We start from the raw sequence: 27,439 nt of genomic DNA, 5'->3' as shown, positions 1-27,439 counted from the left end.
ATCCCAACCTGAATTTATTTCACTGCATCAATCCAGACTGCTTTAGCCAAGACTGCCCTAGCTGCGGACAACGTAGTACTTTAGACCACGTGCTCTGGGGATGCCCCTCGTTACAGAGGGGCCCACATCTATGCACTGCAGAGGAGTGGAGCTCTACTCTCTGGAGCTCCAACCAGTCACGGCAATTTTGGGCTGTCCAGAGAGCCCATGATGCGGCGCTGGAGCTCGGTCTCCCCTTCCCGACGTGGGTGCGGCCCCCGGCTTCGTCGCCTCCCTGAGAGATGGCAACGGAGCTTCTCAGGACCTTCATTAAAGTTCTTTTCTGTCTGTCTGTCAGTCAAGAGCTAACCACACATCTCTTGATCTAGCAGATTTATCTTTTATGCTACAAGTCTGTGCTGTTTTCCTTGCAACAAGTCGTTTTACTAGTGTCTACGACACGTAGCTCCTTCATCATCTTTTTTCTTTCTTTTTCTACAATTTTGATGTTTTTGGGGCAACAATTTATTGCAGTTTTTGAAAGCTCTTCATACAACAGCCATTCTTTCCTGAAAAGCTTCTTTGCAACCAGGCTCTAAAGTTGTTGATAAACTATTCATGTAGTTTTTTTTATATAACAATTAGTAGTCTTGCATTTAAAACTTACCCTTTGTCCCCAATAGTTAGCTCTCTTTTTGCACTAGTTAGTTAAGGTTTGGTACCTAACTGTATGGGAATAAATATTACTACTACAAGTACGTACGTTGTCGTATGACTATTCAATATTTTATACTGACTATTTTTATTCAATTCGTATTTGAAAACATTTGCATTCGCTCACCTCTACTTCTTATGCAATGCACAAAGATGCACTCAAACCGTAGTTGTGCTTTCTGAAGTCTCACTTTGCTGCCTATAACAGTGGCAAAAAAGCTGCTTTTCAGGGGGAACTCGATTTTGTTGTCTTGTGTATTGTGTTCATTCTGCCATATGTATTGTGAACTGATAATTATATTGCAGACAGATATACAGCCTCTGTATGGAACAGATATTTATTTCGTACGCATGACCTCGGATCCTGTTTGGCTTACGTTCAACGTTATGCTGATTTTAGCCAGCCTACAGTATCTAAAGAGGCATATCGATGATGTAGTATAAGGGTACGTGTGCAGTGCTACTATGAAGCCAGCTATCGTTCCGACAGCAATGAACTGAGTAACGTTATTGCTTAATTATTATAAAAAAGGACAGCATCAGCCGAGGTTGTAGGGGTGAGAAAAATAGTTTGTGCAATTCACCAAACATACAATCAGCATATAATAAGACTACACAAAACGGGCTAAATTGTATTTCTAGTTATTAATAGAATGATATGTGGGCGGTTGGGTTAATTTGGTTTATTTGTTGCGCTACAACACAGGCTGTGGAGTTATTGAACATGTCTAAATATTGTGACGGGGCGTCAAATAGATAAAAGCGGGACAGGACAGGACTGTTGACAGAGATGGCCAAGATGTCTGAACATGCGCAGCGTCCCCCGGCGATCCTCGTCTTCTTCCTTAATGCAAGGAGGCGGCCCGTAACATCTAACCGACCCGGCGGGCTGAGCGACGTCTCGGCGCAGACTAATTACAAGAGGAGGTGACGGAAAAGTACGGCTTCAGTCGGGATACGTGCACGACGTCACGATATGGCAGGGTAGATGGTGAAGAACTGTTCAGTGGGGTGATTTCATAGTCCACGTCACTAAGTTGCCGTAAAACCTTGTAAGGTCCCGTGTAACACGATAAAACCTTTTGGGCGAGACCGACGCGACGAGAAGGCCCGTAACAATATTTACGAAATTGGGTAGGTGGCAGTGAGACTCCTCGGGGAAGCAACACCTCAGTCGTACAGTGGTATGGCTTGACCATATAATTTCATCATTGCTTGTTTTAGGATATTATGGTGGGCTACAACCTATGAAATGCCACACTAGCAAAGCTGAACATCCATCCTTTCTTTTCAGAGGCTTAAAGAATGATAAACAGTTGTACCTTAGACCAGATGGTCTCTTAGCGCAAATAATGAAGGAGGGGCGGGGTCAAGGGGAGCGGCAGATGTTATAGCGACAGAGGTATAACATGAACCGACTAGCCCAGCAACAAATTTTATTAGAATAAACAGTTGTGCTTCAAATAATATTTTCGTAACAAGCATACATGCACCACCTTCATTTCAGAGGAATGGAAAGATGTGATTGTGCATAGTCACGCTACTGTACTATGCGTGCAGGAATACAGGAGAGCTTGGGGGCTAATACATGTTAACGGAATCGGGTATGGCGCACTGTCTCCAAAAACATTTACATCAGGACGTCTCCGTTTAGACTCATCATTGTAAAAAACAATCGCAAGCCATGACAATCAAAACAAGCGCGAACGAGACCAAACCAAGCTAACCAAACAAGCGTGAGCGAGAGCTGACGCGAGCAGGCTATATAGGCGACCTTGGCTATACTATGAAACGAGCGGCCCGGCTGATGCCAGATACGAGTACGCATCGAGCGTTGGGGCTATAGAGGTTAGTCGTGCGGGTCCACATAACTAGAGTGTTCTAGCATAACACCACAGCCGGTCTGTAGGCGCGCGCTCGCAGGCCAGACCGGCCGTGATAACACCACTTTCCCCAAGGAGGCTTTAAAAAATTGGCTGTGGTTTAGCTCTGGTTAAACCTAGTCGAGTAGCGATAGCTACAGACTCCCGGCTGCGCTTAGGCTTCGCTTGTAGTTAGACACGTTGTTATTAAACGTAGTGGTTTCCCACTAGACTAAGAACGGAGAGACGTTGTGGTCAACCAACGGGTAAAACTGTATTTTTCACAATTAATACGCTTCTGTGATCCGTAAAGTAATGGAGGAGCGTGCCAACCGTTCGACACGCTCCTCTTGAGTCTCTTCAGCGCGCTGTCTCCGCTTCACTTCACGACGAGCCGAGTCGTCGGAGAATCGAGGTCCGTGGTGTGACGTCACACAGAGGGCGCGGCGAGCGCCCAACGGCTAAACCAACGGCAGGAGCGGTGGCTGCGCGGCGACCGCGACGAGCCGAGTTGCTGGAGAATCGGGGGCCGTGGTGTGACGTCACAGTGCGGCCACGACCACGGAGTAAGATAAGACAGGAGCGCCGACTCCGCTCGTCTGGAAGGGACACATTCTGCAACGCCGGCTCCTGCTTCACAGCGTGTTCGCCAGATGGCGCTACGAATGAAGACAAACTCTGCAGCGGAGAGGAGCAAAGGCGCGGGGACTCTCTCGCGGCACCTGCTTGTCAGCTGCTCCGCGCACGCCCTGCCGCCTGTACTGCGCATAGCTCTTGCGGTTCACGGAGTGACGTTAGCAGGAGAAACAAGTCATGTATCATTTTATTTAATTTATTTTATACAGGCCAAATGCAGGGCATTTGTCAGTTGGCCTACATGGAACTTTACAAGGCACAGGAACAGAAAATAAACAAATTACGGAAACTAAGACAGAAAGAAAAGCTATAGCAAATGGTAAGGCGATATAACGGCAGTTCGGGTGGTCCCAAGCAATGACAGACGACAACGAAAAGAAGCTTTATGGAAAAGCTGACGTTTATCACTCTTTTTTATCTGAGCACGCATCAAGTGCTAAGATGCTTCGCTTGCTTCTTTGTTTGTCGCGGTGCTTTTCGTGTCGCCCGGTTCTCTTGCGAGCAGAATCGCCACATTCTCATTAAACATATTAGGAATTCCTGCCAGTGTTTCCTGCTCATTATTTCACAAGAGAAGCTCTGATTATATGTCTGCATAACTGGGGGAATCATCTCGAAGGCAAGGCTGAGAATTTACAGGGTAGAAAGCCGGTATTTACACTGGCTAACCTCCTTGTCTTTCTTTCCCTTTCTCTCTGTCTAAATTACGGCATCTCTCTGGACAAGGAAAGGCACCTGCACTGTGTGTAGTTGTAGACAAATTTAAATTGGGCTCCTCTCGTTCTTCCGCATTGGCGTCTTCTGGTTCCTCCTGGCATTCAGCATCATTTAGCTACGCCAGGCTTCCCTAAACAAATCGTAGGAACGGCTCCGCTTCGAAGTCGAGGCACATCTAGTAGGACATCGCCTTTGTCTTTGCTGAAGTAACTATCAAAAATAAGCTGCTTCTTGAAGTGTCGCGCACATATTTTGTCCATTGCTTTAAGCGCTCGCTTACTTTCAGGAATTTTTTGACACCACTGGTACAGTAGTTGAAGATCAGATGGCGAAGCGAAGAACGAAAGCTTCTCGCGTCCTTTGCCATAAGCAGATTTACAGCCGGCAACAAAACACTGTCCTGTTGCTCAGTCTCTTCACGCACAAGTATCAAGATACCTTGTTACGTCAGGCATGAATAAACATACTGCAGACATGGTAAACAAAGCGAGGAAGACGAAAATTTCGCACCTTCGCTTCCGCGCAGACGTAGAGGAGTGAAAAACAAGTACTTCTGTTGTGTCTTTTTGTACAGCATAACTTATCGTCTGTTTCCTCTAAAGACATCTAAAAATGTTTCGTATGCGTGCATAAAAGCGTTACCGCGTGTTTATTTGCGCTTTTATTATTTGTGCGCATATATTTTTTGTGTTTGATTGCTGTCAAATTGAGACGGCCGAAGGTCCACGTTTGTAGCAGACGACACGTTCTGCGGGTGCCGCGCTGCCCGTTCTGCGCCGCCGTCGCCGCCGTCCTCCGCCACTCGGCGCATGCGCACATGAAAGCAAGCTGTTGAGTGTTTTCCACGCTCCTCGACAGATGGCGCTACGCGATGTATAATTTGCGTTGCACGGTTTGTCCCGAGCGAATGCGTTGCGCGGCGGCGGAGTCGGCGCTCGTGGCCACGACTCAAAGTGCGGCGACGGCGACTCTTAGAGGCGAAAGCCTGGCGTGATGTAACTATCACTACAAAATTCCCGCGAGGACGTCAGTGAAGGGGCCGCTCTCATTGGTCTCCGCCGTTCGCGGCTCGAGTCTTTCATCCCTCGCTCCGCGTTCACTCTTTCATCTTTCGCTGTGCTTGTTCGCTCGGTTACGCCGCCAACTCCAACGCCGCTCGCCGTAGGAACGGACGCCTGCGAGCTGCGCTCTAAATAGGCACTGACCTGACAATCAAGGTTTCATGTTACAACCGGCTTCGTCTATGGCTGCGGCGTTCGACAACCGCTTAATGCTTCTTATCTCGCTACAGATATAGCTTCCCTGCGCACGGCTACGCCACACTTGGGCGCTCGTAATCGCGACACGTTATATGTGCGGTCGACGACGGCGACTGCGTGAACATCTGCGTCAATAGCCGTATCATGCAGCCAAGTGTTGCTCGTCAACCGTACCCCGGCGATTCTGGCCGGCATCTGCGGTTGGCCGTAGACAAATAGACACGGCTATAAAGAGTGTACTACATTGTCGGCAGCTCCGAACATTTGGCATTGGCCCCATTGAGCTACTGAGACTGACTGCCTTAACGTGTTTACTCTACCAGCCGAAACGTTGCTGTTCCTTTTTTTTTTTTTCTTTTTTTTTCTTTCACTTTCATCTGCCCTTTGAGACCCCTTATCAATGCCACACATCGCAGGTGCATGCGCGCGTGGTAAACAACTGCTTAAATGGCAGAGCCGCAAAAGGATACCGTTGGAACGCGCTGCTTGTCGTAGGCACGTCAGATCTACGGAATCTCAAGATACCTGTATCATGCGGTCGTAAAGCAAGTGGGATATCTGCTGCCTTGATCAGTTGCAACTTCTGACGAAGGCACCCAGCAGCCGCATCTACTCTGCCGACTCCTCTTGCTGCACGTTGGTGTTCTACCCCTGACACGGGCACTCTGAAGTCCTTTAGGTAAGGGGAAATCTACCGGAAAGGCGTTCAAGCACAGTGACACACGACAAAGGAGTATCTCCCTCCCGGCAAGGTTCCTCTGCAGGAAAGAAGATCGCGCAACTACTTTTCGAGCGGAAAGGTGTACTCTCGCATGCAGAGTACACAACTCATCAAGTAGAAGGAAACCTGTTACAAAACTACGGTGCCCCGTAAGTATACTTTTTAACCTTGGAAGATGTTTTTAATTTTTAGCGGTAATGTGAGTTGTCGAACAGTGAAGATTTACTCTAGCTATACTCTCAAACGCTCGCACCACGTCGCTACGGTCGCCATGCTCAATTCCGAATATACCCATTTATAAGATATCAAAAGTCGTAAAAAAATGTTTTTAGGTCCTACAGTCACTAAATGGAATCTACATACGCTACTTTTTGTAAATGTGTTCTCTCTTGCTTGTTTAACAAACAGCGCTTTTTTTTAATTTTTTGCGGCGTTCGTCTGAAGAACCCCCTAAAGAAGTTAGTGCGATGCTGTGTGTCATGGGCGCCACTTCTTTCTGCAAAGGGTCCTTCAGAGTAGAGCACTGCACGGGCCCGTCCGGGGCCCGTTTCTACGTTGGGCGGCCCGCCCGAGCCTGACCAAAAGTTTTATGGCGAGACCCGGGCCCGGCCCGAGCCCGGAAATAATCTACGTTACCCGCCCGGCCCGGCCCGCCACCCCTTTACCTTAGGCCCGAGCCCGGCCCAAGCCCGGCCCGAAACCGGCCCTAACCCGGCCCGAGACCGAAAAATAGATGTTTTTCAGAGTCGAGACGCGCGAGGATAACTTGCTGCACGTTACATGCACACCACCAGAAAGTCCGAGCCCGGCCCGGGCCCACGTCAAAATAACCAAGCCCGACCCGGGCCCGGGTCAAAAAACACATTCCGTGCCCGAGCCCGGCCAGAGCCCGTGAAAAAACTGCCCTACCCGGCCCGGCCCGGCCCGTGGGCCGGGCCGTGCCCGGGCTTTCGGGTAAGCCCGAGCCAGTGCAGTGCTCTACTTCGGAGTAACAAAAGGGGTTTCCTGCAAAGAATAGAATAGAATAGAAACTTTATTGCAATGCAAAATATATTAAGGAGGGGTGGTCGGAGCCTCTCAGTCCAGGGCCCCACTGGCCTCTGCCGCCTGCCTGACCTGGCTAATTAAAGACTTTTGTCTTGCCAGGTCGGAGCGGGTGAGCTGTGCCTCCCACTGCTCCATTGTGTTACTCGTATTTGGTCTATGAGGGTGCTTAGCGCACTCCCAAGTTACATGAATTAGGGTAGGTATGCCACCGCACCAAGGACAGTTGGCCCTATAACGAGTGGGATACATGGCGTTTAGCAATTTTAAATGGAGGAATACCCCGGTCTGTATTTTACGCCAATCGGCGGCCTCTTCCCCACTAAGTTGTGGGTGAGGCGGCGGGTATTTTCTGCGGACTCCGCGTTGATGAGCAAGCATGTCTTTGGCATTTAAATTGGTAGGATTTTGTGAGGGATAGTGCGAGTGGTTGGGGTTAGAAGAGGACGCCGTCGCTCGGTTAGTAAACCCTCGAGCTAACGCGTTAGCCTTTTCGTTCCCCTGTACCCCCGCGTGGCCCGGGCACCAGAGTAGGCAATGACGGTGGTTGAAGGTTTTAGGGATTATCGCGAGGCTAGTCGCAGTCAAGTGCGCCTTAAGAAACATGCGACACGTCTCCTGCGAGTCCGTGACAACGACCGAGTCCCTTTGCGAACGCTCCGCGTGAGCGAACTTTACTTCTGCCCGTGTGTCAGTGGTATTATAGTATCGCTGCTTTTGTTCCTGACGACGTTGCGCTTAAACTGTCTGTTAACATTGCGTAAGATGAACAAAATTTCAAAAAATAATTATGGGGTTTCACGTGCCAAAACCACGATCTGATTATGAGGCACGCCGCAGTGGGGGACTTCGGAAATTTGGACCACCTGGGTTCTTTAACGTACACCTAAATGTAAGTACACGGATGTTTTCGCATTTCGCCCCCATCGAAATGCGGCCGCCGTGGCCGGGATTCGATCCCGCGACCTTCGTGCTCAGCAGCCTAACACCATAGCCACTGAGCAACCACGGCGGGTCAATAAAAATTCAAGAGGCACTTAGTTATTCTCACGTGGATGAATGCAAAAGCATTGCGATCACCGCGCGATGCTTAGACATTATGTCACAACGCAAGGTCGTTGGTTCGACTGCCAATAAAGGTCGTGGGTTCGAGTGCCTTAATTACCTCTATCTTAATGAACTGTGCCTTAATTAACTTCGCCTTAACACCAAATGACGTGGTTTCGACTCCCACAAGAGGTCGAGGTTTCGTAGTCTTTTCGGACATGATGGTCACGACCAACGCCGACACCTACGCCGGATTTTCCGCCTCATGAGCCATATAATGATTTCGCTATAAAATTGGCATGCAATGATAGGACGAAAGCGCAGACACGGTAGCAGACAGGTCGGAAAATACAGTGCTCGGGTTTATCTGCATTCTCACTAGCGTATTCGTGCTGCCACGTTTGTCTTTACGAAGCATTATTTGCGCTATCCCGCGAAGAAGCCATCATTTCTTTGTACTCCAAAAGTTATCCGAAGAACAAAGTGAATCATGGAACTGTGTGTGGAGCGTCGCAGTAGGGACATAAGCGCGGTCATCAGGGAGAAACCCTAATGCAAGAAAATTAGTCGGACTTGACGGCAGCTGGGACGAGAAAGCGAAGCATCTTTAACTCCTCACTTGTTCTATAGCAGATGTTTTTGGAAGTGCCTACATTGTTTACATATTTGTAATGTTTGGTCCGACCAAAGTTGTGATATTGCCCATGCCCTCTTCTTTTTATTCTTTCTCTTTATTTATTTTGAAGCACTAATATTATGTTGTGCTTTTTTTTTCTCTCTCTCTCTCTCTCAATCGGGACTTTTTGTCTATTTCAATGCTCGTTTGTGTCTGGTCCAGAGTGATATTTAAATTATCGATTTATTTTTTTTTCCTATGTTACTTCTCTACACACCAGGTCTCCATGGTGTTTGTAGCTTTTTGTTAGAGTACTACTTCATTTTTTTATGCAATCGCATATGTGATATACGTCTATTGTTACCGTGTTACAAGAAGTACTAGTAGCTGGTGACATTTCTCGGTGTGTCAGTTTTTTGTTTTTTTTCTCGTGGTCTGCAACGTGGCAAAACGGGGTAAGAAAGCATACAGGCCTGTTTCATGCAGATACTGTGACACCTTAGAGAGTGGGGCACACATTACATGAATGTCCCGCGTATACCGTGACGAGAGATATTGTTTTGAGCGCCAAATGGGCATGATTTGTCGCGCTCCGCTAACGTTATCTTGGATCATAGGTCATGCCCCGTCCTTCAAAACAGCGGCGAGTCCTGGATTTATTGTTGCAATACCTATCAGAAGTTAGCCATCTCAAAAAGATTTAAAAGAGATTCCCTTTATGATATAGAAAAGCCTGAATTCATATAGAAAAGCCTGAACTTGTGCATTCCTTGATTATTTTTATTTTCTTTTTCTTCTTTTCACTCTACTCTAGAATGTTTTAATTTCCTTCCCCATCCCTAAGTAGAGTAGCATGTCAACGGTTGTATACATGCCGGCAGAAATCTCTGCTTTCTCACAAAGAGCTTCTTTCTCTCTCTGTCTCGCTCTCTCTCTCTCTCTTTCTTGGAGTAACATATAAAATGTGTTGTCCATTATAAACCATTTGTAGTTGTCAGGTAGGTCAGTCCGTCAGCTACCAATAGACCTTAAGAGCTTATTGCGGACAGGTTTAGATTTTTAGCACAGGTCAGGTCGGAAGTACACGAGCGATGTTGCTCACTCCAGGCGCAGGAGTAGAACCCTTTGGCGTTGGTCTTCGGAAGATAAAACATTGTCCCAGATGACGGAAGGTGTGTAAGAATTGAACCGCCTGAATCCCTTCAGTCAGGAATAACGATGGATTGTCAATATCAAATAGGTCGAAGTTGCACAATTTTATTCCAAGGCTCCGGAGACCGTATTTATAGAACGACCAAGTAGTTGGAGAACTTTTTGTGTATTTTCTAGTGAGTCTTCGTAATTACAAAACAGTTAAATCGTCATTTGTTGTACAGTCAGTAAAGTCCCGGGCTTTTCTTTTTTTTCTCTCTCTCTTTTGTTTTCGTGAGAAGTATTGCATTACCTGCTCAAAGCACCTGCACATGTTAAATATCAGCTGCAAGCACTATAAGCCAAAACTTGGCATATTTTGCGTGTTTCAGGCTCTTGATTCGCTTCCGGCGCATGCAGTTAGCAAAATCATGGCCTTCGAGATATGTTCCTGTAACTCAAAAACACCCATCGCTGGGGCATGGATTTCGACACGACCAGCACACTAAAGTAAAATGGCGCCACAGTTAGTATGCAAGAATTTCAATTCAGCCGCAAACGACTGTGCCTTGTTTTCTTTCTTTTCTTTTTTTTTTTTTACTTGCCACCACTGGACAGGACTGGTAAAAATAAGTCGCGTACAGAAATGTCTGTACCCGGGACTAAAATGGCAAGAAAGCCACATTCTCCAGCCAATAAAGATAGCGGGGAACGGCCGGACACACGTGGATGGTTTAGTGCTTGTGTCAACAAGGTCTGGTAAAAAAATGAAATTAAAGAAATAAAATGTTCGTTTCATGTTTGATAATCTTATTGTATTGCCTGAATGCGCACCGCCGGTGCGAAAGGATTGGCCTTATTTGTAGCAAAATGGAAAATTAACGAAAAATAAGGAAACAAACGTGATAAGCTTCTGGCTACTCCCACTCACGATGACTGCGATTTGTCGGGTGGGAAAACTACGCAAATTAGCACACCTGAGCGATCCTTTACAAATTTCATCTTCATTAATACTTGTTGTCGGTCTGTCGGTTAGAAAGCACGTCGTTGTGACCGAACTTCGTTCCTCCCGTTTCTGACAGCGTTCTCTCTCGCTACAGGACGTAAAAGCGTAAATACGCCTGAACAAGACAAGGCGAGAAGGCTGCTGATGCAAAAGAAGTCTCGTCGACCCTTGTAAGAATAACAACAGTCCTGCAATGCCCTTGGCGACTCTCCGCTGCGCTCCTTGCACGTGAGCGCTTTAGAATGGCATAAATTGTCACGTGCAGGATGCCGTTGGCTGCTCCTTCCCTTACCTAGTTGTACATGTGATATCGCCTGGTCATTTTTCTTCTTTTTTTTCGGTATCGCTTTACGCTGTAGGCATTGGTGAGTCCTTGAAGCGGACAAGCCACGTTTGTGTAATGCTCGGGAAATTAACCAACGCCCTCCTCCTCCTATGGCCTTTCTGTCCCCGATTCCCTTCCCTGTGCAGAGTAGCATGTAGGCGCTAAATATACGCCAGCAGAATTTTCTGTATTTCAATAAAGAGCTTTCTTTCTCTCTCTCTCTCTCTCTCTCTCTCTCTCTGTCTCTCTCTTTCTCTCCAACGACACGAGTTTTGACAGCTTACATCTTGGTTGCCATTAGGGCCGGCATGCTGCGTGCGCCTCCTCCTTTAAGCATTCCTTTTTTATTTTTTTTTTTCTGTTTACAGATGTCGTGGACAAGTGGGACTGAGTAAAGTCCAACCCGCATATAACGATTATTGTGTATAACAAACAGCCGTGAAAACAGCTGTGAAAGTTCTGTATAAAAGTTTGATTTTATAAATCAAATTACCTATATATCGAAATTTTCTTGTGATCCACTTCAGATTCGATATATCCGAGTTCCACTATATAAAATATTATGTCGAATAAAACTGCGAGCCCAGGTCCGAAAGCTGCATAGTGTACTAAGAAGGACACCGTATAAAGTAAGCCTCTGCGACTAGTTTTCACCTCGTGACGTTCTTTAATGCGCACATAACTCAAGTGCGCGAGCGTCTCTGCATTCGTAAACCATCTAAATTCAGTCACTACGGCTTAGATTCCAACCCGCAACCTCGCGCGTTCGGTAGCAAAACTGCCTTCACCACTGCGGTTTGTTCAACAACTTCAAGGACCCGATCTCAGACAACAGGCACATACTTCTAATACGTCGGCTGTCCTATGGTACGCTCATGAGAATGTCAAAACAATAATGTCAGCTGACATTTAAACAAGTTCATATGTGCTATCCCTCCAAACGTACTCCAAAAAATAGCATTGAAGTTTATTCCGTAACTTGCCTCGAAATATGCCCAGGCAAGATTACACTTGAAACACAGCGCAGAAACACCTTTCGCGGTAATCTCAAGCACTCGACGAGAAAGCGAAGGAAATACTGTCGAGAGAAGGAGCGAGATAGAGGGGGTACAGAGGCAGCGATTACTGCAGTGCAGTTTTCAGAGCTCACTGCACTTCACGCAGGAAAAATCGCAGAGAGGTGCGCAGCGCGAACTTGGCGACAAAGATCGTGTCATCAAACAGAGCGAGTGTGAAGCATGCGACCTGGTACTGGCGTTGCTGCAGTGCTTCGAGGCAAAATCCTCCACGCGTTCCCCGCTTTCGTGGAGAGACACGCCCCTCCTACAATTGATGTAGGAGTTTCGAGCTGTTAACATCGCGTACGTATGCACGAAGGACCACCAGCAGCTATCAGCGTTCCAACGGCGCGCTCCACGGTAAACAAGTTTCTGTGCTTTTTCAGCAGCTGTAAAAATTTCGTTGCGTTTGAAATTAGATTTATGTGGCGCTCAGTGGCCATTCTATTCAAGTGCAGTTGAACGACGTGTACGAATTTTTTGTCAGAACTGGGACCACAGACGTGTTGCGATGTTATACTGATCGTATCGCAGGCATGGCGAGGAGTGCGGCATCCCTAAAGCTGGACCCGCGGTTCGGGGTCGACTCCCGCTGGAGCTGGGTGACGGCGGGATTCCTGAGCTGGGTGCTGTGCGGAGCCCTGATGGGCCAGCAGGCGGCGGGCGTCATCTTCTACGGCATCATCGAGGCCTTCGGCGTCACCAGGCAACAGGCTTCGTGGCCACCGGTCGTCAGCGGCAGCCTCCTCGCCTTAGCAGGTTCGATTATTATTACCTAATATAACTATTGTTGAAGTAGACATGTATTACCACCACGCAGATCCAAAAAGAAGAGAGGAGCAGTTGCCATCTAAAAGGGAAACCACGCCCAACCACTTGAATAGGAGAAAATAAAAAGTGAAACAGAAGAGGAAGGATGTAAAGAGAGAGAGAGAAAAATAAGAGGAAGGCACACCACAACACATCACATTTGTTGAAAAGTAATCGACATCAACATCGCACGCGGTATTCGAGCATTACAGGCACAGTCTATAGTTTCGTAGTCGAGAAGAATTCTAGTACATATCAAGATTGAGGCACAACTTTTCGGAAACAAGAACTCATTAAGCGAAGTTTGAACAAGATGAAGCGGCTGGAACTTGCTCAGCAGCACAAAGCGACAACTGTGAAAATTTGGGCATTCTCACCAATGCGAGAATGGCCAAATTTATAAAATTTATAAAGCGAGGGCGTTATAAGAGAGCTCACGCGGAAGGTCTTATTTAAGTCTTCACCAACGGTCTTCCGGCGGTCCTTCCCTTCTTTACCAGCAGTCCTCCCGTTCTAATTTAGTCACCTACGAGAAATAAGTAAATAAATTGAACATGTTTGTTGCTTTGCGCGAAAGGGTAACGGGAAATCTTGTTTGTTTGTTTCTCGTGAGGTTTGTTCGCAAAGGCCACAATGACAGTGCGTGGAGTCCCAGAACGTTGGGGCAGCGTAGTGAAAGAAGTTTTATGTAGAAATTTAAGAACATTTGTCAGATAAGCAAGCCTTCGAACTGTTTATCCGCGGAAGCATTCGTTGCAATGTGGTGTCATACTTGCAACTAAAACACGAGCGTCATTTAACTGCCCAAGGATGGCTGAAGAAAAAGAACACTTGCCCATTCGAGCATAGAGTAAATTTTTTTGCTAGATGTAGAGAGGGAAGATTGTGTTGTAAGCAGTGGCGTTGTTAGCGTCTCTCCGTCACGTCGGTTCAGGGAGGGCGTCAGGCAGAAAGGAGTGATGAGCCCAAAGTTCCCGAAGCAAACTCATATTGAATGTCCTCCAGGCTCGCTTCTAGGTCCTTTTAGGTCCTTTTAGGCAGCTTCTGTGAAAATAACTGTTTGATGGGTGTGTAGCTATAGACTCGTTAATATTAGTAGAAGCGGGTCATCCGAATTGAGAAGCCCACATTTGCTGAACCCCGGAATTGATTTTAATTTCGAGAAGCCCAGGACTTTGAACAAATGCAGCTCGAGCTCGTCCGTATGTCTCCTCGAAGGAAACAAGATTACAAAAAAGAACAAGAGAGCGTACAACTCTTATCATTACGAGCGCGCCTTGAGCGGACGCAATAACGATATCACATGGGCAAGAAACAGACATGAGGCGTCCGTGTCGTTTGGCACAGAGCACAAAGCCCTGTACGAACACGCCGTTCAACGCAAATACAGCCCGAACAACCACTGTATCTCAAGTATCGAATCGATCGGCAACCCTGAGCGCGCGCGCTGTGGGCTTGGCGGCCGAAGGTCAGCGTACCACTTAATCTACCATATGATCTTATCATACGGTGGGAGGCTCGCGTATACAAGTGCAATAAAAGATGACCGGTGAGCATGGGGCGCCCACTAAGCCTATGGCATTACACGCCGCGCACGTGCCGTCTTTTAGAGGAACACGTAATAGGGAAAATTAACCATTTTGGGGGGCCAAATTACGCTTGTGTCGATGGCAAAGCAGCCGCTCTTATAGGTTCACAGGTTTAAGAAGCACACAGCTTAGATGGACAAGGAAGTAGACACAAGACAAGCGCTAACACTAAACTGATAAACAATCTAACCTGGCGCAGGCGCCAGATTAGATTACAGTCACGTTAGATATAGGTTAGGTATAGACCAGCGTAAGCTTGACTGTATGCCAGGTTAAGTGTAGTCCGGCTTAACCCGGGCGCGCTGCTATACATGCTGACCCGAAGCTCGGGTGCACAGGAGATAGTGTGCCGAGTATACGCATTCACCAAATCAGAAAGCGCTCACTCACCGCGCACTTGTGCGCATGCGCTGCGGCAACAGCTGATCCCCGTGGCCCGCGGGGATCAGCTGGCCAACAGCGTGGCCCGAGCTGTTGCAGGCCACGTTCAACGCACCGAATTATACAGGTGGCACATTTTCGACGATCCTGGCGTCGCCGGCGGGATGTATCCAACTTCGCCGGCAGCTGCTTGACACGCTCGAAACGCCGGACTATATAACCGAGCCTTGAGAGAAGGTTTCGTAAGTCGGGAAGGACGCTAAAACGAAAGGCACGCGACAACGCCACCCTGAGGTTCCTCGACCAGTTAATTAGCCGTGGCGTCGCGGATGTTGATAGCGCCTGCTTGGGCACAGTTAATTGCTTATGCCCCTCCCCAAGTGTAGGGTAGCCAATCGAGCACGTCCTTGGTTAACCTCTCTACCTTTCCCTCTTCGTTTCTCTCTCTCCTATACTTAAAGAAGCACTATAGACATCACATTCTAAAAGGTCCGAAAACTCAACGTATAGCAAGTCTCGAGTATGGGTTATCTGAGCCCAAAAGGGTCTCCAATGTAAGAAAATTCCTTCAAATTCGTAACGTACATCACACTGACATACCGGCGCTGAGGCTCCGCCGCGAAAAAAAAAAATAGAATAAGAAGGCAAGGTTGGCCTTCACTATCTCTACCAATAATCAACCTTTCTCCGCCAAGCAGATGAAAATAAAGAGTTTTCAAAAATATTCAGCAACCTAACTTTTTAACGTTGCTCTTTAGTGTCCATTTAAAGCGCGGACTTCGCCACTGTTTTGCATTACAACTGTCAAACCATATTATATATAGCGAAGCCGCTCATTGTACACAAAATCAGACCATATTTACGACGGCCTTAATTATGATCGATCGCTATCCGCAATTTGAGCAATGCCAGGGTCACCAGGGTTGCATAGCGTAACTCCACTTACGTCCGCTTAGCAAAACGCCGCCATAATAACCAGTAAACATCATCATCGTTGGCCTAACTTATGTTCGCTGCAGCACGAAGGCCTCCCATTGCGGTCTCCAATCAATCCTCTCTTGTACCAGTATGACCCCATCATTATGCGTGCATATGTCCTAATTTTATCACGCCACCTAATCCTCGACCGTCCTCGACTACATTTCCCTTCTCTTGGCACACATTCTATCTATAACTCTAAACAGACCACCGGTTATCCGCCCTACGCATTACGTGGCCTGCCCAGATCTATTTCTTACTCTTAATGTCAACTACAGTATACCGCTTACCCCAATTTGCGGATGATTCACACCGCCGCCTTCCTGTTTCTTAAAATTACGCCTAAAATTTTTCGTTCCATCGCTGGTCGCACAGTCCTTAACTTCTTCTCAAGCTTGTTTGTTAACCTCCACGTTCCCATATGTTAGTGCCCGTAGAGAGCAATGATTGCACACTTTTCAAGGATAGCGGTACGGTGAGGGTCGTGATTTGGTAATGTTTTCCTTATGCGCTCCAACCCACTTTTTTTCTGCAAGTTTCCGTCGCATGATCAGGGCAGGGCCCCTTGTGGAGTGGGCGGCCCGAGCGGCCGCACGCGCCCGCCGGGCTTTACCTTGAAAGCCGTCTGCGACGGGGACAGAGTGTGTCACGCGCTGTGTTTTCGCGGCTTAGCTCGCGTTGATGCGAAAGGAGGAGGAACACCTTTATTAAAACACCAGTGAATGAACGCCAGGAGAGCAATCCATCTCCCCGTCGGCCGGAATACCTTGAGACACAGCAGTAGCAAGGGCTTGACCGACGATCTCCTGCTGAACGTTGGGGTCTGGGCTGTGGAGCAATGCCTCCCAGGATTCTAAAGTGCGCGAGCTATCATACTCAGACGGACATGTCCCCACCATGTGAACCAGTTTTGCTGCCTCATCACAGAATTTGCACTTTGACCGCAATACTCCTGGATACGGTTTGGAAAAAACCCCGTCTGTAATTACCTCCACATAACCTCCTCTTTCTTACTAAGTGTTCTGTCCGCTCCTGGGTAAATTTGTCTGTAGTGTACTGTTATTTCCTGCGAGAGGCGGCACGAAGGTCAATTCGCTCGTTGCTGCTGCCGCGTTCCTCACTCCAGCGTTTTCACAGCGAATTTCCGCGGTAATCGAGTCAGATGTGTTCATGTTTCCTTGTGCGCGCGCGACACCATGCTTGGTAATTTAGTTAGCATGCCCAAGTTTAGAAGGTTATACTCCCGATAAAACTACTACTCTTACTTCGTACAGATTTCCACTAATTTGATATCGCAATCGATGCTTCGCCTTTCGGGCGAAACTGCGACTTTTTTATATATATTTATTTTCTTCAATTGGAATGCCAAAGTATTCACGATTCACCAGCGCCAATCTCCTCATCACCTCCTTTCAGCGGGCCGCGTACAACTTCCGGAGAGAACACATTTCATCGATGACTTTCGTTTCGTCGCAGCCCCCGCCATGGGATACCTGTGCAGGCGTTTCTCGTGCCGGGCTGTGCTGATCGTCTGCCCGCTCGTCGCGAGCGCTTCCGCTTGCGTCTGCTACTTCGCCAACGACGTCCTGTTCCTCATCATCGCCTTCGGCATCGTTCACGGTAAAGTATCGACGTATGTGGACCTCAAGTATGGGCGAGTGATTGCCAGCAAAGAAAGGGAGAAAGTAAATAAATACGGCATGGACGCTAACGGGAGAGAGAGAGAGAGAGAAACAACTTTATTTATCCCATCTTAAAGGGAAAGGGGCTGCGAGAAGAAGGCGAGATAGGTTGTCCTACTCGCGGTAGGCCGCCTCTACCACCTCAGCCCACCTCAGGATAGCTTCCTGAAGTTCGGGGTTACGGCTGCGCATGGCAGCCTTCCACAGCTCCCGACTACTTAAAACTCTACAAAGGTGAGGAGGTGGGGAGTGGTTCTTGCATTGCCACATAATGTGGTTCAGGTCCGCTCTGCTAGCGGGACAAAACTTGCAGGCTGAGGTAGGGTATATTCCAGGGTGAATTTTGTGACGTAAGGCAGGGGACAGAAAAGTGCGAGTCTGCAGTCTACGCCATAGCACCTCGTTTATGCGTGACGACCGACACATTAAAGTGGGAGGGTTCGGCGACCTAGGCGGTAATGCCCGCAAATGTCGTGGTATGAAAGTAACTCGTCTTTGGAGGTGAATGCTGGAGGGAGATTATTGGCGTCTGAACCGTCCCCTTGCCTAGCCTGCGCTCGGTTCGTGAAAGCTCGAGCACTTGCATGGGCCGTTTCATTGCCGATAAGGCCTGCGTGAACAGGTGTCCAGATTAAACTCAGAAGTTGGGATGGCGGATTATGGGATAGGATGGCTAGGGCTGTCCTGCAAACCCTACCCGCTCCAAAGTTGTATATGGCAGTTTTTGAGTCACTTACTATGACAGAGTAATTGGGTATTGTTGCGGCGAGTGCCACCGCCGCCTCCTCCACCTCCTCCGAAGAAGAGGCTAGAATGGATGCTGCCGTCGCAACACTGCCAGTGGAGTCAACGGCTGATAAGGCAAATTTGTGTCCACATGGATACTCTGCGGCATCGACATAGACCACGTCTTTGTAGTTAGATAACTTTTTCTGTAGGGCTTTAGCTCGTTGTTGCCTTCTATGTTCGTGATGAACAGGGTGCGTATTCTTAGGGAGAGGAGGTATATGAAAGTGCTCATGAATCGGGTGGGGAATATTAACTTTCTCATTGGTCATGGGTGCTGTGGCAATATTTACGGAGTTTAGGATGTGCATACCAGTGTGGGTGTTCGATAAGCGCTGGTACTGAGCTGTCAGGTGGGCTTCTGCGAGCTCAATAAATGTATTCAAAGTACCTGTAGCCAAAAGTATCTCAGTGGAGGCTCTACTTGGCACTCTGAGGGCAAATTTGTAGAGTCTGCGTATCAGTGCGTTAACTTTATCTTTCTCGGCCCTAGTTAAGTGTAGATAGAGAAGGGAGAATGTGATTTTACTAACTGAAAACGCCTGTACCAGTCTTAGCAGTTCTGCTTCACGGAGACCTCCATGCTTATTAGACACCCTTCTTATAAGCCGTGTGGTGTGGTCTACGCTGGCAGTAACCGTTTGAAGTGTACAAGTATTGAGTCGGTTAGATTGAATGTGCATGCCAAGTACATGGATTTTGTCAACGACGTAAACTTGCTTCCCGTTAATATTAATCTGAATGTTGGGCGTATCGCGTTTATTTGCAGATAGAAGTAACACCTCAGATTTAGCGGGCGAGCACTCGAGGTTCATGAACCCGGCTCTCGTAGCCACTGCATCTACAGCCGCTTGCAAGGTATCTTGAATGTAGCCATCCGAACCACCCTTAATCCATAGGGTAATGTCGTCTGCATACAAAGAATATTGGAGACCCGGTATTTTTGCCAGTGCCCCTGCAATAGACCTCATAGCTAGGTTAAATAGAAAAGGCGAGAGCACAGATCCTTGAGGAGTGCCAAAGCTACCTAGGGTGATGGGGGGAGAAGTTTGATCATTGAGAGTAATGACGGCTGTACGACTGGTAAGAAATTAGCGGATATAGTCATGCATTTTTCTACCACAGTTAATAACATTCAATTCACGTAAGATGGATTCATGATCTATGTTGTTAAATGCACCGCGAAGGTAGAAGTCCCAAGATGGCTTGGGTGTCTTTACTACCTGTAGGAGTAAGGAGGTCATGCTTGAGCCTTAGCATGGCATCCTGGCAAGAGAGTGACTGGCGAAAGCAAATCATCTCTGGCGGGAACAACTGATTGCCTTCCGCGTATTTATTTAAGCGATTAAGCATGACATGTTCGAGGGTTTTGCCCAAGCATGGCGTGAGGGAAATAGGGCTAAGATTAGCTATGTCAGAGGGCTTATTGGGTTTAGAAAAAAAAGATTACTTTAGCGGTTTTCTGTGCGTTCGGAAGGGAGCTGTTATCGAAGCATTGATTATAGTATTCTGTGAGGGCGGAGACAGATTTGTCGTCCAGGTTTCAGAGTAATTTGTTACTTACGTTATCTATATCCGGAGCAGATGTAGTTTTAAGGGAAGCCAAGGCATGTTGAACTTCTGTCTCTGTTATTGGGGTGTCGAGAAGTTCATTCACCTGGCCTGTATAGTTTGCATTCTCGTGAGTTGTGGTTGGAGGGAGGTGTAATCGTGCAAGCTCCTGAAAAAGATGGGGAATATTATCCTTGTGTTTGTGCAATAATTGAGTGATATAGTGACTATGTTGCACACGCGAGGTCGAGGGATCAAGCAAATGTCTCAGTAGTTCCAAGTCCTTTTACTAGTGAGATTATACCATGCATGCTCTCACATACTTGGCCCCATTGTTGATTAACTAGTTGCGTCGCAAGTGTCGTGTTGGCTCCTCACGATAAGAGTTTGGTTGCTTACTGGCTTTGGCATTACGCTGCTAAGCACGATGTCGCCGGATCAAATCCCGGCCGCGGCGGCCGCATTTCGATGTGGGGGGAGGGGGGGGGGGGGGGGGGGTCAGAAGCGCTTGTGTACCGGTAAGGAACCTCAGGCGGTCCAAATTTATCTGAAGTTCCCCACTACGGCGTGCCTCATACTAAGATCATGGTTTTGGCACGTCAGAATTTCGTTCTACGATAAGAGAGGGAAATATAAACTTATAAGAGATAAAAAGGGAAGACGTAAGTTGAATGCGTGCACGTGTGCGGGCAGCGCCACTTCAGCCCTTGTAGGACATATCGAATTAGATAGATAGATAGATAGATAGATAGATAGATAGATAGATAGATAGATAGATAGATAGATAGATAGATAGATAGATAGATAGATAGATAGATAGATAGATAGATAGATAGATAGATAGATAGATAGATAGATAGATAGATAGATAGATAGATAGATAGATAGATAGATAGATAGATAGATAGATAGATAGATAGATAGATAGATAGATAGATAGATAGATAGATAGATAGATAGATAGATAGATAGATAGATAGATAGATAGATAGATAGATAGATAGATAGATAGATAGATAGATAGATAGATAGATAGATAGATAGATAGATAGATAGATAGATAGATAGATAGATAGATAGATAGATAGATAGATAGATAGATAGATAGATAGATAGATAGATAGATAGATAGATAGATAGATGCTGTTATTGCAAATGTCGGAAACAATTATTACTTCTGGCCATAGCTAGGTGACCAACCTGGCATGAAATGTCTTTAGACTCTGTCCTTATAGTGACCTGTGCAAGTATGGCCTGGCAGTAATATTTTTTTTTATTATTATGTCTCTCATTCCCAGGTACGGCAGTATCTGGCGTGTACGTCGCAGTGAATGTGCTGGTATCGCAGCACTTCGAGAGGCGGAGGACGACCGCTTGCTGTATGTTATTTCTGATGAGCGGCTTAAACTTAATCTACGTTCCGCCCCTGACCGAGCTGCTGCGTTCTACGTACGGCCTGCGAGGTATGTTCCTCCTTTTCGGTGGAATCATACTCAACGCCTGTCCCGCTGCCATCGTCCTCCGAAGCCCCGCCTGGATGAAGCGACGAAGCATACCTTCCGCCATCAATGACACTGAATCTGCCAAGCACAGGACAACATCAACTTCGAGCCAATACCTGCATCATCCAAGCGCGCTGCAGGACGAAAACGTGACTCTAGAAGAAAGAAGCGATATGCTCCGAAACCAGTCCAAAACCAGCCTTACTAAAGCTCCTATTGTTCGGAATGGCATAAAAGACGTGCTCTTACGTAATGCCAACCAAGAATACGCGAAGCCTGCACAAGGGGAGAAAAGGGACACCGAAAGCTTCGTGTCTACGTTAAAACCATTCGCTACCGTCCCTTTCGCCGTGAATGCCTTGTCGTTCTCCGTAGTGGTGTTCGGACTAACAACGTTTATTATCCTTCACGTGGATATGGCCGTGGACAGAGGCGTCCCGCCCGCCCGTGCGGTGTTCCTCATGAACGCCTTCGCGGCCGGCGACCTCGTCCTGAAGCCCGCGAGTGGCGCCGTCATCGACTCGGGACTACTGACCCTCGATACGGTGATGCTCCTGGGCTACGTGATCCAAGGCTGCGCCTTCGAGCTGTTCGTCTGGTTTAGAAGCTTCCCACTGATGATGGCGTGTTCGACGCTGATAGGAGTCAGCAACGGAAGTCGTATCGCTCTGCAGGCGCCATCTCTCACGAGGGACTTCGGAGTGGAGTCGCTGCCCGTCTTGATGGGCGGACTGGTGTTCTTCCAAGGCATTGTTCATTTCACAAGGCCATTTTTGTTCGGTGGGTGGCAACTTCTTCTTCTCGCCTGCTCGCGTTCTCATCTTTGATTTACTAAGATCACGGCTGGTGATCACTGTTCTCGCATATGGGCGACGACAGAGAGGTTACAGAAGCAAAATTTCCCAGCACGAACACTACAAGTACTGCAAAGTAAAACACGTACGTAGAGTTAGGGAGTAGCAAATTTATTAATCGAAGGGGTCAAGGATAAGGGAGGCTTAGTTACGTAAGCTGCCAGGCTATGCTTCTCGATGACGTCTTCAGCTCGAGCCAGGACCCGTGTCTGGATGTTTCCGTCAGTGCTGGAGAGAAGGGTCTCCCATGGTTCCTATGTGGGGGTTGGCGAGACGAGGTCTGTGGGCGGGGGCTCCACCGGGCAGCCCCAGAAGATGTGATTCAGCGAGGCAACATCGCCGCAGCGGCGACTGTGAACTCAGTATCCCACACCATGTTACGGCGTAGCTGCTAGTGCGACCAGAAACGCTCGAAAACGTTATATACGTGTTTTTCCGGTGGCCTGGAACAGGGGAGACTAAATCAATTGCCGCGGTGGCGTACTGGCTCTGCTGCCTGAGCAATAGATCGCGGGCTTGATTCCCAGCCTAGGAAATCACATTCTGATGCGGGTATAATGCAAAAACACTCGTGTACGTAGGTTTCTGTTCACTTAAGTATGTGCACTTTAAGGCACAGATGAGGCAAGTGCAGGGTGACATGGGTTGGGCCTCTTTTGAAGTCAGAGAAGCGCAGAGCAAAATTAGTATCTAGAGAAGCACAGAGCAAAATTAGGATTAAAATAAATGGGCGGCTAAAGGGCAGAAGTATCTGTTCCTGAAAAGTGCGGACACACAATGGAGGAAGAGGTCAAGAAAGTTGGCAACCAAGTACGGGGTTATTGAAAGTGTAAACAGACAGTCAGGAGTCATCAGAAAGAAAGTGAGAGAAACAGAGACAGCGAATTGGATGCAAAGAATTGAAACAAAAATCACCGCCCAAGCACTCCGTACAGATGGTCAACCAGCGCAGCTGAAACGTGCGGCCCCGGTGTTTATCACTGGGTTAAACCCGACGGGGTCATTAGAGTCTTTCTCAATTATTGGTTACGTCTTTGTGTTTCTTAATGAGGTTACACACACGTTAGGCTGTGGCAGAGAGAACGACGTCACTGACGGTACGCCCGCAGTCCGCCGTTGTCGCATTGCCCACTTGGGATTCTTTAAAATTAAATTGGTTCAAAATTAAATCAGTCCGTCACGTAAGACAATGAATGGCTCATACCCCCTTAAGCAATGGCTCATACCACCGTAAACGCGGCATCCCCATTACGACGACAGAAATGAAATTTTACGCTGGAATGATGAACGGCAATGAAGCCAGCTGTGGAAGACGACGACGACGACGAACGCGGGAGCAGTGGCACGAGCCCGTTCGCGCGGTTTTGCCGAGGGGCGCCAACGAGTTAGCTGTCGAAGAAGACGACGACGCTCGAGCCATTGCTGATGACGATAGTTTTCAGCTTACAGGCGACAGACGGACGAATCAGCTAGCCACATACAGATTCGCTGTAAAATGAGCAAGGATAGTTTTAAGAATGCGAAGAAAGAAATTAGAAGAGAAAATTTGTATGATAACACAAAGCGCAGTGCCTTGCTATTTGAGGCTTGGGCCGGTTGTCTAAGGACAAAAACATACCGGAGCAAATACTCGCAAAAGATGAGGCATGTGTCTGCTTCAGCAAAAATCCGGAGACCACTCAGCACATCCTAATCGAATGCGAGCGTATTCACCCAGTGAGACCCGTAAGTAACGTGCATCGTCCAGAAGCGCTTAGATTTAATGTGAATGGAAGCAAACGGTCATCAGTCGAGATGAGCAAGAGACGTTTAGAGTATTGGTGGAAAAAAGAAAAAACACACAGCGAAGAGATTGATACGACCGGGTCCTTTATAGACATAGGTAGCGGTACAAGGTAGAGAAGTTTTGAGGAAGAAAAAAAAAGATCAAGGAGATGCATACAAAAATTCCAGAATGAAAAGCACCTATAACATACCTGCTTAACTCAAACACGCTAGGTGACAATTTGTCACCAACCCGTTTCAAAGGGGATGCCAATAAATCATCATCCTCCTCATCACCATCGTCGCGTTGCTTTATGACATTCAATTCCGCCATCTGATTATATATTGTCACGTTGTCGTGACGGTAAAGAAGCACAGTGGCACAACGGAAGTCACAAAACTGCTTATTGGGCAAACCTGTGCCCAATCGCGGACTGTAACCTGTGTCTAGGCTGCAGTCCTGCGTTATCCAGGCGATTAGCTGTAATTCAGGTGATTAGCTGTTATCCAAGCAATTAACTACAGCCTACAATAACGCTCAAAGTAAAACATGCTCTGAAAGTAATGCGGCCTTATCGGTGTCAATTCATATCTTAGTCAGTTCACAAGAAAGCCAAACTGTTTCCCTCAATTTAACTCTCACTTGACGCTACTATTCCAGTTATATTGTTTGAACCTATAGTTAAATTTGTCTACAACAATGTGACATTTGCATTAATTTCTTCCTTTTTTTGTTGTTTTATATTTTATTTGGAGACAGCGTTAAGGGCATGACAGTATTGTATAAAGCACCCTGTACCTCCTCTCCCTCTTCTTTTTTTTTCAGGTTACTACCGAGACCACCACGGGTCCTACAACGGAATTTTTCACGTCGTCGCTATCTTAAATGCCGCACTGGCTTTCGTGTGGTTGGTGAAAGTTATTATGAGAAGGCGGAAAACTCAACATAAGTCATCTATCGTAGCTAGGCCTTGATTTAAAAAGAAAAGAAAAAAAGATACCGGCACATTTACTAGTCGAGAGATCGTCTGCGTCAATCTCGGAGGCGCTTAATAAGGAAGCACGTACTGCACATACCGGGCAACTGCAACAAGCCCCGAAAACTGGCCCGTTAGCCCAGAGAGGCTCCAATCCTGGGACTAGCATGGTGACATCTATAGATTATTATAGATCATCTGCTGCCTCTTCGGTGTTAGCAGAATACACAGATTTACAGATAATTCCGAGAGACTCGAGATTTTAGCGCCTCTAAGGGAAACTCGTGCGTGGTGCTCAGTTTTCTCACTTTGGGGCTCACACGTGTTCACTTTCTCAGCAGTAATACCCCGAAACAGTAGTCTGGCGTGTCGAGCGTGTGCACAAATAACATGCCCGGGTCGTCGAGCCGGCTGAATTTTCCACTTGTCGGATGCGTGGCTTAACTCCTTCGCAAACCGAGTACTTGGTCAGTGCCTTTGCAGCACACCGAGTTGACTTGTTGGCGCCTTCCTTTCTTCCTACTTTCCTCTTCTTATTAACACGAAAGTGTTTTATGCCGGGGTCATTACAGACGACACAAGAAGAGACACGGACGAGCGCTTGAGGCAAAAACGAGCGCTCGTCCGTGTCTCTTCTTGTGTCGTCTGTTTGGCGCTTTAAATAATTTAGTAACTTCACTCTTCGTCATACGGAAATACGAAATGACGTTCTTACAATGTACACGAACATAATACAAAGAAAGAAACCAGAAGAAAAAGTTCCACAAACATGCAAAATTTGGAAATCGAACCCACGACCTCTCGGTCCGCGACGATAGATCGCCGAGCGTTTAACCCATTGCGCCACAAACGCATTTGCAGAGAGCTACACAGACGCGCCTTATATATCTAACACTCCTCCGTGTACCCGCGCTCTTGCTCGGAGCGGTGCCGCCGCCTACGAGCAGAAAAGAGAAGTACTGCATTATGACACTAACGCGCACCGACAGTGAACGCTTCGGTGGTCTCAGCACTACGACGCCTCGATGCCAGCATTCGAAGGGACGCTGGCATCAAGAAGCACTACCAACGCCACCTAGGTGGCGTTGGTAGTGGCGTTCACCGTACTCAGCACAGCGGAGCGTGGCCTCCGCAATTAGCTCTGAAAATGTTTCTGAAGTTGATCGCGGAGGCTGCAATTACGACGCTCTGTACGCGCTGATTTGACTCGGTGACGATTCAGTTACGTGCTTTGTCTTGCGCGTTGTATTAGTGTGTCAGTTACGTGCTTCGTCTTTCGCGTTGTGCTAGCGTGTGCAGCGTAGTGCAGCTTCCATATGCACGACGGTTGCTCATGGTCATCGACGTTGGTAGTCGTGATGGAGGAGACGTGCCACCAGGCGTCAGCGTGGGTGCATCAACGCCTAAGGGCGCTTTAGCCACAAAACACCAATAGACATTATATATCAATGTGCAATAAACATTACACTACTTCTGTGAAGACACGTTTCACTTTCGTGTTCTATACCGATTCCTATATAAGAGGGATCAACCACATTTTCTTAACGATTCCTCTTCTATCATTTTCTGTCTTTCCAACATCCCCTCGGTTTAGAGGCAGGCTAGCTTTGTGCGCCTTACAGAAGCAGCTCTCAGTATGTCTCCGGCTCTCTTAGAGCGAAGCTTTCCGTGCCTATTTCCCCCGCACATTTTAAAAAATCTTCTGTCTCCCCTTTCCCAGTGCAGAGTAGCAAACTGGATATCTATCTTACGGCTAACCTCCCTGCCTTTCTCATCTCATTAATCTCTTTCTCTCTCTTATTCACCCGCTTTGCGAATGCCGTCTTGCCGAGTAGACAGCAACTTGGGGCATTGGCTGTGTTCCTAAATATACAACTTCCGCCATTAGGTATGAGCCCCTCGTAGGACTATCCAATGGGCAGCTTGTGTTGAGGAGCTCAAAGGGGAGCTGAAGGTGGAGCGAGAGCGGAGGATTGAGCTCGAAACTCGGATCGGCGATGCTTGACAGGGAGGAGGCCGAGGTCAACCTGGTAGAGAGAATAGCTGGCGAGCTTCAAGAAGAACGGGAAAAAGCGGGCCGAGCTGGAAGAGCGGGTGGAGGCGCTAATGGCACAGGCGGCGCGTAACCCCGGGTCGGAGCAGCGTGAGGCGGACGGCGGGGACAGAGCGGAGTCTCAGGCAGAGGCATGCAATGAGAGCAAAGGGAAAGGCAGGAAAGGACACGTAGGGGCCATATAACTGCAGGCGAGAGCCGGCGGCAGCACGGCAGCACGGGGGCTCCACAACGCTACAGCGATGTAGGCGCGGCAGGCTTAAGGTGGGGCGGCACGAGCGGCAGGGAGCCCGTCGCCGCGTGACAGTGGCGTACGGCGGGTGGAGGGCCAGCTAGCCCGAACTGGAGGACAGCAATCGCAGGCGGGAGGCGAACGTGTAGAGCGAAGGGTCCTGGT

The 27,439-nt window shown here is 47.8% G+C and overlaps 1 protein-coding gene across 2 annotated transcripts; it reads left to right on the top strand.

Annotated features, from left to right (window-relative positions):
- The first annotated feature begins 5,686 nt into the window (after positions 1–5,686).
- LOC119461362 (monocarboxylate transporter 12-like) lies at positions 5,687–25,521 on the top strand. 2 transcript variants are annotated; one of them, XM_037722643.2, is made up of 5 exons: positions 5,687–5,803; positions 12,650–12,874; positions 17,350–17,493; positions 21,191–22,174; positions 24,839–25,521. In XM_037722643.2, the coding sequence occupies exons 2-5, from the start codon at positions 12,652–12,654 to the stop codon at positions 24,985–24,987; spliced, it is 1,500 nt and encodes a 499-aa protein (XP_037578571.1). In that variant the 5' UTR covers positions 5,687–5,803; positions 12,650–12,651; the 3' UTR covers positions 24,988–25,521. The 2 variants fall into 2 exon arrangements, with proteins under 2 accessions (XP_037578571.1, XP_049528480.1); XM_049672523.1 differs by lacking the exon at positions 5,687–5,803 and adding an exon at positions 5,812–6,037.
- The last annotated feature ends 1,918 nt before the right edge of the window (positions 25,522–27,439 follow it).

Source organism: Dermacentor silvarum, chromosome 8 (assembly GCF_013339745.2).
Source record: "Dermacentor silvarum isolate Dsil-2018 chromosome 8, BIME_Dsil_1.4, whole genome shotgun sequence".
NCBI lineage: Eukaryota > Metazoa > Arthropoda > Arachnida > Ixodida > Ixodidae > Dermacentor > Dermacentor silvarum.
Note: the sequence above shows the minus strand (reverse complement) of the source record. Positions and strands in the feature narration are given on the sequence as shown.